Source organism: Cricetulus griseus, chromosome 7 (assembly GCF_003668045.3).
Source record: "Cricetulus griseus strain 17A/GY chromosome 7, alternate assembly CriGri-PICRH-1.0, whole genome shotgun sequence".
NCBI classification, from domain to species: Eukaryota; Metazoa; Chordata; class Mammalia; order Rodentia; family Cricetidae; genus Cricetulus; species Cricetulus griseus.
In genome coordinates, this window is record NC_048600.1 from 8566328 (window position 1) to 8584942 (window position 18615).

The following is an 18615-nucleotide window of genomic DNA, read 5'->3' on the forward strand; positions in this document are numbered from 1 at the left end:
AATATCAGCCATACAGGATGCTGTAATTAAGAACGGAGCTTGGAAAATAGAAATCCTGGCTTAAAAAATATCAACCACATCAAACCAATTCAAAACTGGGCAAAAGACTGAACAGGCAGGCCTTCAAAGGAGACCCACAGATGTCCACTGAGTGAGTACATGCAAAGATGCTCACTCTCACCCATCATCAGAGACATGCAAATCAAAGCTAGGAGATATCATATACTAATTAATCAGAAGAAAGGGCAATTAGCATTGTTCAAGGAGTTGGAGAAACTGCAGGTTGAAGCACTGCTAAGGGGGCCATAGAAACAGCATGGTTTCCAGGGAGACCAAGTTGGCAATTTCTGGCAAAGCTAAACTCAGAGCTCCCTACAGCTTGGCAGTTCCTCTCCAACTACACATGGAACACCTCTTATCTATGCACTCGAGAAGTGCATGACTTCAGAGCCTTTTTTTTTCTTCTTTGCCTTAGAACATTTTACTTCATCCTTATCACACTGTAGCCATCCCTAGTGAGATCTTAAGTGTTCCCAAACGAATGTTTTAGAGTTTCACATCAGTGCTCCAAAGAGCTCAGATTTCAGAGCATTTCAGACTTGGGATATTCAGATTGAGGGAGTTTAAAACTTTCATGTTACCCAAAAATTCAAAGGAAGGACTCATATATTGCACCCCACTGCTCATAGTACTATTATCTACAATAGCCAAAAAGAAAAACCCAAATATTCATCAATTGATGAGTCGGTGAACAAAAGGTAATATATTTAGAAAACAGGTTGTTTATCATTAAAATGGAAAGCAAATGGAATAGCACCCATATGTAATCTCAGGCCTTAGGAGGCAGAGGCAAGAGAATCATGAGTTTGAAGCCAGCCTGGGCTACAGAATAGGACCCTCTCTTAGAAAATAAAAGAAAAAAAAGAGCAGTCTAGAGAGAGAGCCAGCTATGTGAATTATGAGATCGGGTTCTCATGGAGATACACATTAACTTACACTGACTTTCTGTTGATGGAATTAAGAGTTGGTATTCCATTAAAAAAGAAAAAGCATAAAAGACACAATTGTGCAAATTCCAAGATCCCTGGCAAAGTGACCAAAACCTAAAAAAAACAACTCTGCAACTTAAGAGCAGGTGAGGGCAAGGTCATATCCTTGCTGTCTAGAACTGTTTCAACCCCACAGTGAGTCCCCAGAACTTGATCTGCACCACTGTCCAGCTATACCACAGGGATTCGGACCATTGAAGATGGAGGTTTCTGTCCCACCTGGTCCTATAGACGCTTAGTGCCAAATAAACACACAGATGCTATATTAATTTATAAATTGTTGGCCGATGGCTAGGGCTTCTTACTGGCTAGCTCTCTCTTAATTACTAACCCATAACTACTATTCTATGTATTTCTACATGGCCTTGTCTTACCAGAGAACGCCTGGCACATCCCATCTTCCGGGTTCTACATGCTGTCTCTTTGAGGCACCTCTCTGCCCCTCTGCTTCTCTGCCCTCTGCCTCTCTCCCCAGCATTCTCCTCATCTCCTAGTCCTGCCTATCTTCTTGCTTCTACTGGCCAAACAGTATTTTATTCATCAACCTGTAAGAGAAACATATATATAAAAGGACATCCCCCATCAGACTACCAAATGGTTTTTATTTTTCCAACAAGTTTGGAGTCAAATTTTCAGTGTCTGGCCCTTTAGAAAAAAATCTCAGCTGGGCAGCAGTGGTACACACCTTTAATCCCAGCACTCAGGAGGCAGAGGCAGGCAGATCTCTGTGAGTTTGAGGCCAGCGTGATCTACAGAGTGAGTTCCAAGACAGCCAGAGCTACACAGAGAAACCCTGTCTCAATAATAATGGTAATAATAATATGTATGTCCCCACCCAAGATGGTAGGTTTGTTTGAACATGCAATGATGGTATTTTTAAAAATATACTTGGAATTCTCCTCTTCTGTTAGTCACTATGAAGGCATTCTGCAACTGAGTATCTACAGAGCAACAGGAAGCTCTGAAAATGGGGTATCTGCCATCCATTCACTTCTGAGATGTACAAATTATGTCTCCTGGACATTGTACAGATCTTTATTTTTTATTGCAGTTTCCAAGGAGGTCCCATGCTAAAGACCAGTAAAGCTGACTGGGGAAGTCCCTATGAGACATTCCAACCCATCTTGACCATGATACTCTCTGAGAGAATCAGCACCATAGTCTCATGTAAGTTGCTGAAAATGTAAGTCTCATGTAAGTAGCCTCCAGGAGTCTGGTGTGGCTGGTTACACTGCACTTATCCAGGGACAGCTGAGCCTGTGTGCCCACCAGCATCCCTGCAAGCATCCATCCATCACAAAAATCTTGGAACTTTCACCTAGACAACTATCTGAGCCTAAGAGGGAGGTTTTCCACTGATATGGACACAGTATCATAAGGGGGTTTTAAGGTCTGGAAGGGAAAAAAAAAAGGTCATCTTTAGCATCTAGAGCAGGGCTCCCTGGATGTGGTGCTCTTAACATTTGGGGCCTGTGGCGGTTTAAACAAAAATAGCTGCCATAGTCTGTTTGAATACTTAGTCACTAGTTGATAGAATTGGTTGGAATCAGGATATGTGGCCTCATTGAAGGAGTTGCAGGATTGAGGAGGCTGGGATTCAAGGCTTCAAAGGCCCCCCATCATCTGTCATCCCCTGTGCTGTCTCTGCCTCCTGCTCACAGTTTTAGATGTGTGTTCTCAGTTGTTCCAGCTACCCTGCCTTTGCTCCACCACCATGGTCTCTAACCCTCTGGAACTCTTAGCCCAGTTAAACCCATTTTTTCATAACTTAACTTGGTCATGATGTTTCATCACAATAGAAGATTAAATTACATAGTCAAAATGTCTGTAGGTGATGTCCCATTTTGTAAGATGTTTAGACCGCTAACCTCTGCCTCTGCCTGCTAGTTGCCAGCTACAAGCTAACCACCTGCTCAAGTTTGGAAAGCAAACGTGTATATTGGCATTGCCAAATGCTTCTCTGAGAGCAGGAGGGAATGCACTACCATTATATACAAACAGCTTCTCCTCTTCCCACTTGTTGTGAGGATTAAGGGAACAAAGATCTCAGTGAACACCAACTACGGGCATGACTGCTGAAGATGGGTGAACAAAGACCACGAAGAAAGAAGAAGAGGTCAGATGGAAGTGAAGGGAGAGTATGAGCTAGCAGGGCCCAGGGAGGGTAAGATGCAGCTTTGCTATTCACCTGAGTTGATCTGTACTTCATTTTCTGCTAATTTAACTGCTCCATGCTCGACCCTCACACTCTTGAGCTCCATGTTCACAAGTAGGAATCTTGGCACTTTTAGTCTACAGGTTCAAAACATGACTGTGGAGTGGCAGGCTTGGGGCAGTTGCACCCTAAGTGCCCCTATTATCTTATCTCTAAAGTGCACTTTTGGACACGGTTAAGGTGCTTAATAGTAATCCCAGGCTAGGTGTGGGGGGCACTTAACTCATAAGTAGGGCACTGTAAATATCTCCCTTTCTGCTTTTCCAGAAAAATATCAATTATCTGTCCCATGACTAATAAGCCAAAAGGCTCATCTTTCACATCAGAATACCTCACTAAGGGCAATTATCATTAGTAGAACATTATACAGGGAACTAGATTTTCATTTGGGGGCTTGGGCTACATTCCTAAGCTGAGGACAAAAGGGCAGTAACAGCCATTCTGCTATTAGGGGGTGTTGGCTGGACTGCAGAAACTGCTTGGTCCTACTGGAGCACAAAGGATCAAAACACTTGAGAGTTTGGTGTGGTTGGACTTTGTCTCCTGAAAAAATCTGAACATAGGAGCACACTAAATCATGCTGAAACAGTAGAGTGACAAGAGAGGCCATGCCATGTAGCGTCTCCTGCAGCAAGGATGCACAAGTACCCCAAAGTCTTAACTACTCTGGTGGCACTGTTCCAAAAGACCATCAGGCAGGGTAAGGAAATCTCTGATTTAAGGGAGACACCAGCTGAGGCAGGAGATGTGCAAAGGTCAACATCATCTCATTGTCTGAATCAGGCTCTTCTGGTACTTGCTAAATAAGGTATTGAGGAAATCAGTGAGTATTACAGGGGCTGGTATGTAAAGGCTTTCCTTGCAGGTACAGTACCAGAGTCTGATCCCTAGAACCCATGGAACATAAAAGTACAGTCTTGCTGTACGATTTTTACACCAGGGTTAGGGAGACAAAGGTAGACAGATCCCTGGGACGTGGCTGGCCAGCCTAGACTTGTTGGAGTTGGTGCCTCTACCAAGAAAACATCCCATATATATATATATATATATATATATATATATATATATATATATATATGTGTGACTCCACTTCTTCCAATGGCTTTGTAAGTAATGAGTAGCCTCCAGACAAACACGTGTTCCCTCAGAAATCCATAAGTATTCTCATTCACACAGACTACAAAGAGCAAACAGTACACCCAGAGATGACACACAAAGGTAGATAAGCGGTAGAGGCATGGGGTGCCTCCAACTTAAACCCAGGCTCATCTGCCCAGAGTCTGTCATCTTGACCCAACTTTGACTCCTCTGAGGGTCTAGCTATTTGTGAATGAAGAGGAAAGGAGCCACTCATTGACTCACTCCCACCAAATTGTTTTGTCTTAAAGGAAGGAAAGCTGGGATGAAAGACACTGCTGTTACTGCTGCATTACCCAAATGCTTCCAACTCAACCACCAGTACAGCAGGTCCGGTTCCAAACACTAGCTGAACTGGAGCCCAAGGTCCTGTATCCCAGTTGATTTCCAGAATTAACTACAAGGAAAATTGGACACTACTGGTCCCTGGTGCAGGATGATTTTAAGAGTTAATTTCCTAAATGAGCTCCCTTGGAATTCTAGAATTTAAGCCACTGCCAGGTTAAAAGAAGAAATACTTTTGGCAGCAAACAGTCTATAATATGATGAAGTTTGACAGCTAGGGAAATAATAATTATGGTATGGGCAGCAGAGTCATGGGTGTTTTACCAAATAAGGCAATGATTTCTGCCATGAGAATATTTCAATGAAAGAATATTTTCAGTCTAAAGAGTTTGGCTTATCTTTGAAAAATGGTATATCACACAAAATGCAATTGGTTTAATGAGGAATCCATGCATTTACTAAGTGCACAACTTTGGAGTATTTTTTTTCTTTTTAGCTCAATGCCATGGTGCTCTAGGCATAATATGGGATACTCAGATGTTTCTAATTACCCCCTGTATACACCCAATAAAACAGCTGCCTCAAGATGTTATTAATGCCACAAGAAGATCCACAGGGCTTGTAAATCACGCTTTCTTCAGAGAGGAACAATGCAGTGGCAAAAGGGAGCAAACTTTAATCTGGCTAAATAAGATTTTACCTAAGAATGTTCTAGTGTGTTTCCTAATCTGTCAGGGAAAGGGAAATGGTCTACTTTCCTCACTCCAAGAGATTTAGCATCTTTTTCCTCTCACCTCTTGGAGAGAGAAAAAATCGGATGAAAATTAGGTCAAGCTTTTGCACCAGCAAATCACAGAACATCCCTACAATGCGGAACCAATTCTTCTGGACTCTCCCGGGCATCCTAAGCTTGGTTTTGAAGTAAAGAAACCTTTCATGGCTGCATGAACCGGTGTTAGATTTTGTTACATTCTTCCACCAGCTCTCGGGAGAAGCCAACATGTAGCCCTGCCAGTTTGTCAGCAATTATTGCCTGAGTCTAAATTCAAGATAATGAAGTTGAGCAGCAAACCATTTCTTCAGCTCTAAAGAGAAAATCAAGTTTTAACAAGCGTATCAATGAAAACACCACACTAAACTGGCAATGGAGGGCAGCTGACACTTCCATTTTCTGTATTTGTGATACGACTTCGAGAGAATAAATCTCAAACTTCCAACTATTCTTCCCCATTTGGTAGTTATTTTATTTCCCTGAACTGCTTAGCATGAAGAAGATTGTGTGGCTGTCCCCCAAAAAAACGTTTTCACATCATCTGTGATGTTAGTTCCAGGACGTTTTGCAAGTTATACACATATTCACTCTCCACTTAGAAATATGTGTGTGTGTGTGTGTGTGTGTGTGTGTGTGTGTGTGTGTGTGTGTGTGTGTATACCTTGATTGTTAAAAATTGGTACAAATGCTTGGTATAGCCAATAGATGCAAAATGTAGGCCAATTCCTATGCCAATATATGCTGTAGGTACATGCCGAATCATGTCCAAATTCCCTAAGTTTACTGTACCCTCAAAGCATAGAAGTTATACAACTGGTAGTGGAATAAGAATGCAGAGAAGGAGCAACCATAATAACCAGCCTTGTTGGAGATGCTCCCATCTCTTCAGGTTGCTGGCTTTTCCTCCTGACCACGGCTCTGGCTTCCAGAGTGTATTATACTATTTGACTTCATCCACCTTTGTCAGCAGTCTTGGCAACATGCAAGCACTTCCTGTGTAAGCAAGTGAAATCCGCAAAGATACACATGGGCCAAGCAGAGAGGCGTGTCACGGAGACCACAGGGTAACCATACAGGACAGTGCTCTGTGCAAACTCAGACCTTCCTCAGCAAGACTAAATGTAAACAAGGATGGATAGACCCAGGAGCAACTGAAAGATGGATCTTTCATTCTCTCTGCTGTGCTGTTAGGATCTGATGGGGGAATGTCCTTCTGTATACAGGTTTCTCTTATTGGTTGATGAATAAAACACCGTTCAGCCAATGAGGCAGGAAGATAGGTGGGACTAGGAGACCAGGAGAATTCTGGGAGAGGTAGGCAGAGATAGCCCGCCACAGAGATGTCTTGCTGCCAAAGGAGTAACAACATGCCAGGCATTACCGGGTAAGCCACAGACTAGTAGATTAATAGGAATGAGTTAATAATTAAGACAGAGATAGTCAATAAGAAGCCCAAGCCACCGGCCAACAGTTTCACAATTAATATAGAGTCCATGTATTTATTTGGGGTCAAGGGCAGCAGGACCTGCTAGGCCAAAACCTCCAGCAACAAGGATCAGTACCACAAGGGACCACTACCACAAGGAGCATGCCTGATCCAGGCTCCAGGAGCCAGGAGCATACCATAAGTGCATTCACTCCCTCTACCAGCCCCAACTCTGCAGCACTGGAGACAGAGTTTACAAGGTATAGGAAGGATGGAACTTCTTCAGAAAAGCACACAGTTCTTTTCATCAATTCAAGATGTCATATCTACCTCCAGCTTGCTTCCTCCCTAGATTCTTAGGATCTACCTAAAGTTCAACATGCAACCCATCACTTTAGCAGTGTGGAACTTGAGAATCAGAGAGAAAAATACCAGGATCCTGAGGCCAGTTCATAATGCACAGCACTACTTGAAGCAAAACTTAAAGGTCTACCTAAAAAGACTTAATGTTTCCTTAGGAGAAATGGTCTGGAATTCCATACTGAGGAGCAACTGTACTAAGGCTACAGAAGTCAGACTGTAGTCTGCTGTGACTGGCAAGTACTGTACTCTCAGTGTTGAATATTTATCTCCATGTAAAGTATTATGGAATACACCACCGCTTTCCTCCAGTTCTAGAGACTGAGCCCAGGACCTCATGCAACCTAGGCAAGTTCTGTACCACTGATGTATCTTCCCAAGCAGACAAGGCCTTTCTCAGGCATCTTTTGGTGAATGAAATTCATTCTGTGTGTTTCTCTGTCTCTCTCTATCTCTCTGTATCTCTCTCATGTGTGTGTGCATGTGTCTGTCTCTCTCTGTGTATGTCCATCTCTGTCTCTGAATCTTTCCGTCTCTGTCCATCTCTGTCTCTGTTTCTCTCTGTGTGTATCTCTCTCTCTCTCTCTCTCTCTCTCTCTCTCTCTGTGTGTGTGTGTGTGTGTGTGTGTGTGTGTGTGTGTGTCCATCTCTTCTAAATTGTAGAGAGACAATTCAATTGATTGTTTTACTTCTGTGACTGTCCCTTGCCTTAGAATTAATGGACTAGGTTAAGACAGCTATCCACATGCTCCCACAGCACAGGCCCTCGCATATAAACCCCACTGACCATCACAAGAATGAAGTGCTATGCTGGCTTCAGGGATACTGAGTTGAAGCACACAGGTATTTATGTCCAAGTGGCTCCAAGTACAGTGAAAAAACAGTCATTCCAACAAAGAGGGGAACCATGAGACACTGAACGTGGTTTGTACCTGTCTGAAATGAAACAGGCAATAGGCTGGCCAGAATGGATGAGGGAGTCATGCCTGGGCAGAGGGAGCTATGTGAGAAGCGGCTCAGAGGACCTGAAAATGGGTACATTTGGCATCCCAGAGGCTCAGTTTGGCAGAGATAGAGCATCAAGCATGGATGAAGGGACACCATAAAAATAAAAGTGAAGGAGCCAGACAACAGAAGTTCCTAGAGGCCCCAAAAGCTCTGCAAAGTAGTCTATATGATAGCACAGAACACATCACCTGAGCAAACTCACATAGTGAGAAAGGTTCCACATTGTGACATCATGTTATTTATTCTGGCTGCTTATCACAAGGCATCAAAGACCCCCATTTCACTCTCTGACAGGTCAGGTATGGCTTTAAAAGAGCCCAGGAGTCACATGAGCTTTTCTTGCGATGTAGTCAACAGCTGAGGCCTCTCTCTAAATATGGCTTTTAAAAACTGTCCTGGCTACAGATGTACTTTGTGATACTATCAGAGGAGCACCTGTCACCTTCTCGATCCTGGGCATCTCTCCAATCAAAAACGACCTTGTTCTCTCTGGATGTTACTTCACGTTAACCAACTATCTCTATGTATTTTAACTAACCGCTACAACTGCCCTTCCATGAATTTTTTCAACCAGACCTTCCTTTGACCTTACACACACACACACACACACACACACACACACACACACACACACACACACGGAGTGGGAGGTGGAGAAAGACACATTTATTCACAAAGGAATCACCCTGCCCCCCATATTAAAAGCCAGCTTACCCACAAATGACATGTGACCTATCCTATATAAAAGAAAGTTAGAGAAAAAGATAACACTGTTTTGTGAAGCTTATATATGGGAATCCCTTCACTTCCTGATGCAAATTACCAAGTTTCCTTTTGTCATAACTGCAGGACCATTCTTTACTTTTGTTTCCCCACTAGAGGACAAGACTTGCTTGCCTCTCTTGACAAGTCCTTTGTGTAGAAGGCTGATCTTCACAGACATTAATCTGATTCCCTGACACAGATCCATGAAACTGAGCCCAAGACGGCAGACTGAATTTGAAGATGAAAGCCACTAACGCAGGCCTTTCTGGCATTCTCTGTATCCAGGCAAACACTCAGCCCTAAATGGGTTATCTTTATCAAACCTCTCCCCTCAAGACTCAGAGTCTATGTGAAAGACTGTAAGAGGCAGAGAGTGGTAATGGCTCCAAAGACTCAGTGTCATCCAGACACAAGACAGATTCACATATGATAGCTACATAAAAAAAAAAAAAAAAACAACCCAGACCTAAAAGGGGAAGTTGACACAAAGCCCCACCCCTAACCAGGAAGCTATCTGCAATTGATAAATGGAAAATCTGTTTTCTCCAATGGAGTACCACTGAGTATAGCAACCATGCTCCAGAGAGGGTCCCATGCCCGGGATTAGCTAGCCAGTGTGTGTGTGTGTGTGTGTGTGTGTGTGTGTGTGTGTGTGTGTGTATCTGTGTGTGTGTGTGTGTGTGTGTGTGTGTGTGTGTGTGTGTGTATCTGTATGTGTGTCTGTGTGTGTGTGTGTGTGTGTGTGTGTGTGTGTGTGTGTGTGTGTGTGTGTGTGTGTGTGTGTGTGTGTGTGTGTGTGTGTGTGTGTGTGTGTGTGTGTGTGTCTGTGTGTGTGGTGTGTGTGTGTGTGTGTGTGTGTGTGTGGTGTGTATCTGTATGGGTGTGTGTCTGTGTGTGTGTGTGTGTGTGTGTGTGTATCTGTATGGGTGTGTGTCTGTGTGTGTGTGTGTGTGTGTGTATCTGTATGGGTGTGTGTCTATGTGTGTGGGTGTGTGTCTGTGTGTGTGGGTGTGTGTCTGTGTGTATGTATGTGTGTGGGGTGTGTATATGTTGGGAATGTGTCTGTGTGTGTTGGTATGTGTCTGTGTGTGTGTGCACATGTGTGTCTGTGTATATGTGTGTCTGTGTATATGTGTGCACTTTGGATTAGTGTTTTTTTAAGATCTTACAGATTTTCTTTTCTAATTTTCTTTCTGTTTCTGCAGTTTTCTTGTTTTTTTGTTTGTTTTTGTTTTTGTTTTCTTGGTTTGGTTGTTTCTCCTGTTTTGTTTTGCTTGTTTGTTTTTGAGGGAGAGGAAGAACATGAAGTTGGGTGGGTATGAAGTGTGAGGGATCTAGGGGGAGTCGAAAGGGGAAAGAATATAATCAAAGTACATCATATGAAAGAAAATGCTCATTTTTTTAATCTAATCAGGCTTGCACAGACAATGCCATTGTGATGCTCCCTCACAGAGTTTGATGCAGTTCACAGAGATGTTGTCAAAACCAGCAACCCACACTTCCAGCCCTTCCCAGTCTCTGTCCTCTTTCTGTCCATTACTGTCTTCCATGGTATTTACCACTTCCTGGCATTTTATATATACCATATCTTACAACAGATTGTTTATAACTGCATAGAAACAGAAAGAGAGCAGATTACATATGGCAGTTTGGATGAGAATGGTCCCCATAGGCTCATGTGTTTGAATACCTGGTCCCAATTTGGTGAGACTGCTTAGAAAGGCTTAGGAGGTGTGGCCTTGTTGGAGGAGATGTGTTGCTTGGGGTGGGCTTTGAGATTTCAAAAGCCCATGCCATCCCCAATTATCTCTCTGCTTTACACTCATATGTCAAGATGTAAGCTCTCAGCTACTGATCTAACACCATGCCTGCCTGTGTGCTGCCATGCTCCTCCAATGTGTTGGTCATGAACTTACCTTGTGAAACTGTAAGTTCCAAAAAACTCTTTCTTCTTTAGGTTGCCTTAGGCACAGTATCTTTTCACAGCAGTAAAACCTTAACTAATACAATACACACACATATATGTATGTATATAGTATTTGTATGCAGAATACATGCAGAATAACCTGTAGAATCTTAGTCATTCTGAAACATACACCCAATATATCTGAGTACACTCACATAGCTGGGCATGTTTTCTCCAGAATGCCTTTATCTTGCAAAACTAGAGCTCTATCCCCACTAATAAACTTTCCATTCTGCCCTCCCTCCCACCTCTGGCAATCATCACTGCTGCAATTTCTGCCTCCATGAACCTGACAGCTCTAGGTACCTCAGGGACACTGAATCACAAGCAAGCTGTGATTCACATAGCATAATGTCCTCAAGGTTCATCCATGAAGCAAGCACATGATATGTCACATTACATGTACATTAATGTGATGGGGGAGGAGGAAGGACTTTGCCTGTTTCATCCATTGTTGTTTCTCTAATGCCTAAACTCATCTCTGACACCTAATGTACATTCAACATACATGTTAAATGAATTAAGGTTTGGATATCAACCCTTTAAGGGTACTTTACAATTTAAAGTAAAGATGGAAATATCCTACATTATGGTTTTTATTGTTAGAAAATAATGATAGACAGATAGATAGATAGATAGATAGATAGATAGATAGATAGACAGACAGACATATAGTTGCTTTGTGAGACAGGGTCTCACTATATAGTCTGGGATGACCTAGAATTCTTTGTGTAGTCCAGGCTGGCCTTGAACTCATAGAGATTCATCTGCCTCTGCCCCGAGTGCTGGAATTAAAAGTGTGTGCTACCATGCTCTGCCAATAATAAATAAATTTTGGAGTGGTTTCTTTGACAAGTTTCTAGGCATTCTACATTGCCCCAATGAAAGGCAACCATTTTTTTAACTGTTGTAATGAATCACCTTTAAACCCCAGAAGGTATACCTATAAAATTTATTGGGAAGAAAATACAGTCTCCAGTTCATCAGAATGAGTCCCGGGGCATTTTCATGGATGAGCTGGCATTTGAACAAAGTTTCTGAGGAAAAAAATAATCTGTTTCCCCACCCTGAGCTCTTATATCAGTTTATTTAGCACTTCACTGATAGCCATCTTTGTCCCTTCTTGTGAAGACAACCTTTAGAATGGATTCAGCAACATAAATTGCTAGCCCCCCCTCCACGCCCCTAAAGTACAGTCTTTGGAAGCTGAGTCCTAAGACAGATGGGGAGGTTTCCAACACAGAGCATGAGGTGAACAGAAGAACGGTGGGGTGGTCATTCACCCAGAAAGTGATCCTCCAAACACACCAGGTTCCTGTCTGAAAACAGTGAGCACATCTCTTCCTCTTGTTCAAAATGATTGATAGGCATCAGCATCACCTTTCTGGAGGGCTTCCTCAGTGAGCAAAGTTCATATTTCTGAGCTTGAAGTTCAAGGCTTTCACAGCCTTGACAGACTCACCATTTGTTATTGCGAAAACAAACTATTCCCAGTTCCACAGAACCACCTGCTGTTTTGTCTTCACACTGAATTTAATGGGAAAATCCTTCTTCCCCTGTCAGTTCTCTTTGCCTCTCATTTATTTTTATATGAAGACTTCATAATGTTTAGAGTTTCACAGCCCATGTCAGTCAACAAGCAGGCGATGATCACTGATTCCCTGTGTGACAATATGCTGAGGAGGAGAGAGAGCAGGGTGGGCTACACGGAGGCATAGAGGGATACCCCTTCCCTCTCCAAATACCCACCCCCAGTGGGAAGTGATTCCTCATCTCTTCTCAGGACTCCAGCTCAGCGTGATCTACCTTGGCATATTGTTCTGTATGCATCTTCTTCATCTCCTCCTTACAACAGTAGATTTATGGTTTGTCCATCATGTAAAACCTAGGACCCCGCTATACTCATAATCACTTACTATACAATCAGAGGAAAGAACACAGGGTGGGTCTTCATGTAAAACCTAGCATCCTGCTTTATGCATAATTACTTAATACGTGGTCAGCGGAAGCAACATGAGATAGCTGGAGGGACTGAGACACTATAAGAAATGTTGAAAGTCGTCTTCAATCAAGCCACAAATGCCTCTGGTTCTCACATCTGCAGATTATGGCTGTCACCACTGAGTTCTCGAAAATGAAATAACAGATGGGGATGCAGTTTCCAATTTATCAGATACATTTCTGTAGTTACTTACTGAGTATTCATAGGACAGAAGTCCTTTCTAAACACACAGAGAAACAGCACAGTGTGAACAGGATGCAGAGCAGTTTATGTTGTCTCTGTTCTCATCTCTTAAGAAGTCACAACAGATAGCATGTCTGCAGGGTTTGTGATATTCTGATTGCAACACCAATGAGTCTTTTTAGTCCCTCTTTCTTCATACACACAAACACCTGATTTTCATTACACACACACACACACACACACACACACACACACACACACACACTACACACACACACACAGGTTAAGAAGCCATTGACACAGCAGCATTGAACGGACAAAGCCAGCCCACCCACCTGTAGGTAAGTTTTCATTTTTCAAAAGAAAGAAATGGAGGAAAGAGGGAAGCAGAGAGAAAACCGCTGTCACTGAAAACAAGTCAGTATCATTAGAAATCTGCTTTATAGACAATACGAATCAATGTAAAAATTCTCTACTCCACCTTATTATTATGATGCAGAAGTGATGCATCCCTTAAAAATCATCTCCATGAGGTCCTCACTCTTTCCCTTATAAGATCTTTTACGGATTTATTTCTTTTGGGTACTGGGGCTTTGTACATTCTCAGCAAGAAGAATTCTGCCCCTGAACTACATTCCAGCCTGGAGGCCTCACTTCGAAAGTCTCATTTAATAGAGATTCTACTTCCTGACTCTCTCACTGGATACTCAAGGGCAGAGATTATTAGGGTTAATCATCACCAGAGAAGTAGGGAAATACCTGCTGCTTTGCTCACATCCACCAGCCCAACACGTAGTCAGAACAGCACAGAAGGCCCACCCATAGGTAGCATGAATAAAGAAGGGACCCAAGGCATAGCCTCTTACAGAGCAGTCCTCTGCACATCGATTAGTGACTGCCCAGGGTAGGTGGAGTAACCTGGGACCCGAGAGGGTAAAGAGCCAGAGCTTGGCTATGATGAAGTCAGGAATTTGACCCTTAAGTACCAGGCTTTGTTAATTCATATATTCTCCCTCTCCCTCCTAGTTCATATATCCTCATGCTCCTCCCTCTCCATACCCGCCCACACCTCTTTCTTCAGTCTCTCTACATGTTCCAACTCCAAGAGATTCCTCAAGGTGTCCCTTCAATGCATGGAACTCAGACGCCAGGGAAGTAAGCATGGGGATGATGTAAAGAGATTGTTCCACTCTTTGCTAAGCAACTGGTTGTATGTCTAAGCCCAGTTCACTTAACCCTCTGTACCTATTTCCTTACTGCAAAAATTGGGTAACAGTAAGATTAGCTCTGCTCCCTTCAAAGATGGGTAAATCACCAGAAAAACATCATAAGTTTTGTCTATGTGGGTCATGTCATTAAACTATCCTGTGGACTTCATGGGATAGTCTTTCGATCGTTTTTTTTTTTTTTTTTTTTTTTTTTTTTTTTTTTTTTTTTTGACTCCTTGGGGCAGGGATCCACAAACTTGAACTTGAGACAAATGTTGCATACCAACTGGCATTGGGCCACAGCGTCTGCTCTCCTATATACTGTCTACAGAGCAGCAGAGAGGAGCGCTATGACAGGCCACAGAAGCCATGAATACTCAATTGTATTGTCTGGCCTTCCCCAGAAAAGCACATCAGGCCAACACCTTTAGGACCCTTTGTTAGCAAGCTATGAGCACTTGAATTTTCCACAAATTATACTATTTACTATGCATATATCTTATTTGTCAAAATACGTATGACCTTATACAAAAGTACAAAGGAAGAGAAAATAAGTCAGAAAACTACTCTTTATAAATAATAAAATATATTACACCAATAAAGTCCAAAAAAACCAAAACATACAAATGATTTTTTGACTTTGCTGTGTTTCTGAAGGATCACACTTTACAAGTTTGCTAAGACATCACTTTTCAATAAAGATAAATTGTAAAACATGCCCCTCAAGCCCTCTGATATTTGAACTGAAATGGTTTCCGTTGTGAAACTACTCAATGTAAACAGAGTTTTAAAAAATGTTTAATTGCTCTTACACTTTTGAAAAGTTAAATGGCAATGCCAATCCTCTTATGGGGTGCTAAGGGCTGATTCTGAACTGTTTTTTCGGGTAACTGTGTCGCACATTATATTCTGAGTAAGCTATGTGTAATCTGCCCCTAAACAATTGGGCAACCGCCAAAAAGGAAAGAGTGTGGCATGCGTTAACAAGCAGACTTCCTCTGTTTCTCAATGCCTTCAAAGATTTAGTTTCAAAATGAATAAGCTGCAAGCCAGAAAAAAAAAAAAAAAGAAAAGACTACCCATTCAATGACTTCGTCATTGCTACTGTAAACATTTGCCATAAGTGCCAGGAGGCACAGACAACGCTGATGACGACTGAGGAGAGCAGTGAGAAAGGACTCCTGCACAGAAAAGCGAAATGAGAAAGAAAGCGCTGAAGTTCACTATCTCCTGTCTGGGGATAGTTTCCTCCCTTCCTCTCCTTGTTTATAGAAAAGGAGAAGGCTGTGAAATAACACTATTTACTGAGGATTTTAAAAGCCATAAGATGACTGAGAATGGAGGCAGTAGCAGAGCACTCTGCCTCGCATATGCATGGCAACATATCGAATCACCAAAATGACCAGAATAAGTAAAAAATAAACGCCACAGTGTAAGATTTTAGAGGTAAGTTTTAGGAGTCGATATCTATAATCCCATTTATTTGAGGAATGAGAAAAATGGAGTCCCCAAAATCCTAAATGGCATGCCCTGGACAGCAAAAGAACCAAGACTCCAGTCTATTTGCCTGATCATCAATCAGTTCAGTACACTTCACCTTAGACTTGGCTCTCTGGCCTGCTAAGCACTATGTGCCATTTGGCATATAATAGATAAATCCTCCTTAAAACTTTCCCAAGTACCCAATCCTAGCCAGGAAAATGACAATACCTTATTCAATCATATCCATGGCACATACTATTTTTCCAAGTACAGATGATCAATAACACTGCTTCGGCCTCATTTAGAATTTCCACTAACTTAGAGTTAACTAATTTAGAGTTATGCCACAGACTAACTAAGGCACCAGTAAGGGCTTCAGGCTGCCCTTCATACTTTGTCCTCATGAAATGAAATAGCATCCCTTTCCTGCACCCCTCGGACACACACTCCCAAGACTAAACAGCAATATTCCATAAAAAGACCAGATCTAGCCAGTGTTATTATCTGTCTGACATTTCGGTTATTCTTGTGAGTAACTCAGAAAGTAACGTGGGTGTCTGGATTATTTGAGTACACATGGCAAGCCATAATTGGTCAAAAAATAATAAAAGACTTTTTTTTGAGTGACAAAAATACTGTGTTGCATGATGGCATGGCACTATGACAGCTTCAGGAGACCGCAATACTTTCTCCACTTACAAAAAATGCAGAAAAGAAACAGGATTTTAAAAGAGGCAAAAGTCCCATTTATGCAGTCAGTAAATACTAGTTTATATTTAAAGTTCTTGTGGGCTGACAGCAATCCGCTCGTCTCTCTTGTGCAAATTCATCTTGTACATTAATCTATAATTCTGTCCCATGATGCAGAGCAGACACATGGCAGAAGAAACAAGGCTACATCGCTTCCTAAACCGAAGTGCAGATTTTTGACAGTTTATAGAGAAAAAGAATTAGGAGCCCCATTATTTAGGATATGAAAACTTTTCATTTTAATTTCATTACAACATTCCAGGTTACAGGAGTCAAATCTAATACAGATCTAATTTATCAATAAGCTGTTAAAATCCAAAACTAAGCAATGCAAGTTAGACATTCGGGTCTCACCTAGAAACACTCTGGTCTGGTCCACTCAGTACCTTCCCATCACTGAACAGCTGGGGAGATGCTAAATCATAAGGGGAAATATTCTAGTTGCCATTTCCCCAAGAAGCCAAAAATCAGGCTGAAAAAATATTTCAAAAAGCAACTTAAAAGACCTCGTAAAACAAGCACATTCATCTTCAGAGATAGAAAGCTGTTCAGGCAGAGAGAGCCATGTGAACAGAAGAGTGTCCAAGTGTTATATCCTCATAAAACGACTGGAGGTAAGGATAGTTAGGGACCACGCAGGAACTCACCCACTCGGAAGTTCGTGGCTGTCAGGGTGTCGGCTGCATGGCCGTTCTCACTAATGAGAGTCGTGGTATTCCCCTTCTGGCAGCTGTTCTGACAGTTACCCTTGGTGCAGGTCACTTTACAGATGCTCGGAGTAAAGACCACCTTGATGCGACCAGTGTGGTTACTCACTAGGAGCAGAGGCAGACAGAAAAAGAACAACAAACGCATCAGCTTATCCATGAACTTGCCTTGGAAAAATTTTCAACTAAAAAAAAAGAAAGAAAAAGGAAAGAAAGGGGCAAGAGAGGGAAAGAGAGCGCCCACAGCCCACAGCCCGACAGGTCTCAGGCAGAGGGGAGCCTGCTCTGCTTGCTGCTCTCTCTAGCCAGTGGTGTCTCTGAAACAGGAGTAGGAAGCTTAACAAACAGAACTCCGGGATGCACTCCAAAACCACATTTGAAGTCGAGTCACTGGAGTGGGATTACTAACCACAATGCTGCACTTTATTCACGGGCAGACAAAGAGCAACATCCAGGGCCAGGCAGATTAAAGAGCCAACCCTGACAGGCAGATGTAAAGCAAAAGGGGTTGGCCCCGCACCTAGTGGTGAATAAACTCCTGTGTCCTCAACTTGCATACTTTCCCGTTTCTCCACTTATGAAGTCACTATTTGCAGCCCGACCCCTGGAAATGTTTTCGGCATGCGGCATGTCTGAAAACATCTGTCTCAAATCTCCTGGCACTCTCAGCTGAAGTGATCACATCCTATGATGCAGCTGTGGGAGCCCATTTCTTTCTCACAACTCATGGGCATCATTGGTCCATATGAGTTCCTACAACCTGGATTTTTGTTTCTTATGTACAGAGCCCATCGAAGAGAAAGTTAGGACCAGTCATGGGGATAGAAGTTCGCCTCTATTAAAATAGCCTGAGCTCTCACCATCTCTGTACACAGACCATCTGAAGAGAGAATTCTGTCATTTACAAGGTACTTGCTTAAAAGCCCAATGCTATAATCTGACAGGCCAGCTGAGGTAGCACTGCATCGCATAATTGGGCACTAAGCCAAAAATGCATTGTGGCTTTGAGTCCTGGCTCAGGACTCATGTGACTTTGTACATTCCATTTTACCATTTCTCTAAAACATGAAATAATTGAAACATATTTTCTAGCCAATCATAACTTTCGAAGTCTCCATGTGGGGCCAGCCAATGATGGCCCACAGGCCAAACCTGACCCACTGCTTTTTGTTGTTGTTGTTAATAAAGTTTTATAGGAACATGGCTGTACAATTGTACACAGCACAATTATACAGAGATTACATGATGTCAACATGACGGTTCTTCACTGCTAGATCTCAATCTGTACTGTAGACTAGTA

The 18615-nt window shown here is 42.4% G+C and overlaps 1 protein-coding gene across 10 annotated transcripts in view; it reads right to left on the minus strand.

Annotated features, from left to right (window-relative positions):
* Window positions 1–18615, minus strand: part of Ltbp1 (latent transforming growth factor beta binding protein 1) — a 373886-nt gene that overhangs the window by 193589 nt on the left and 161682 nt on the right. For 2 of the 10 annotated variants that reach the window (XM_027426076.2, XM_027426074.2), the window contains exon 1: window positions 17256–17640. The exons of 6 other annotated variants lie outside the window; for them this stretch is intronic. In XM_027426076.2, the coding sequence (XP_027281877.1) occupies window positions 17256–17475 (220 nt within the window). In that variant the 5' untranslated portion in view covers window positions 17476–17640. Of the gene's footprint in view, window positions 1–17255; window positions 17641–18615 lie in introns of those variants that run through there. 2 more of the 10 variants (XM_027426077.1, XM_027426075.2) reach the window with 2 other exon arrangements.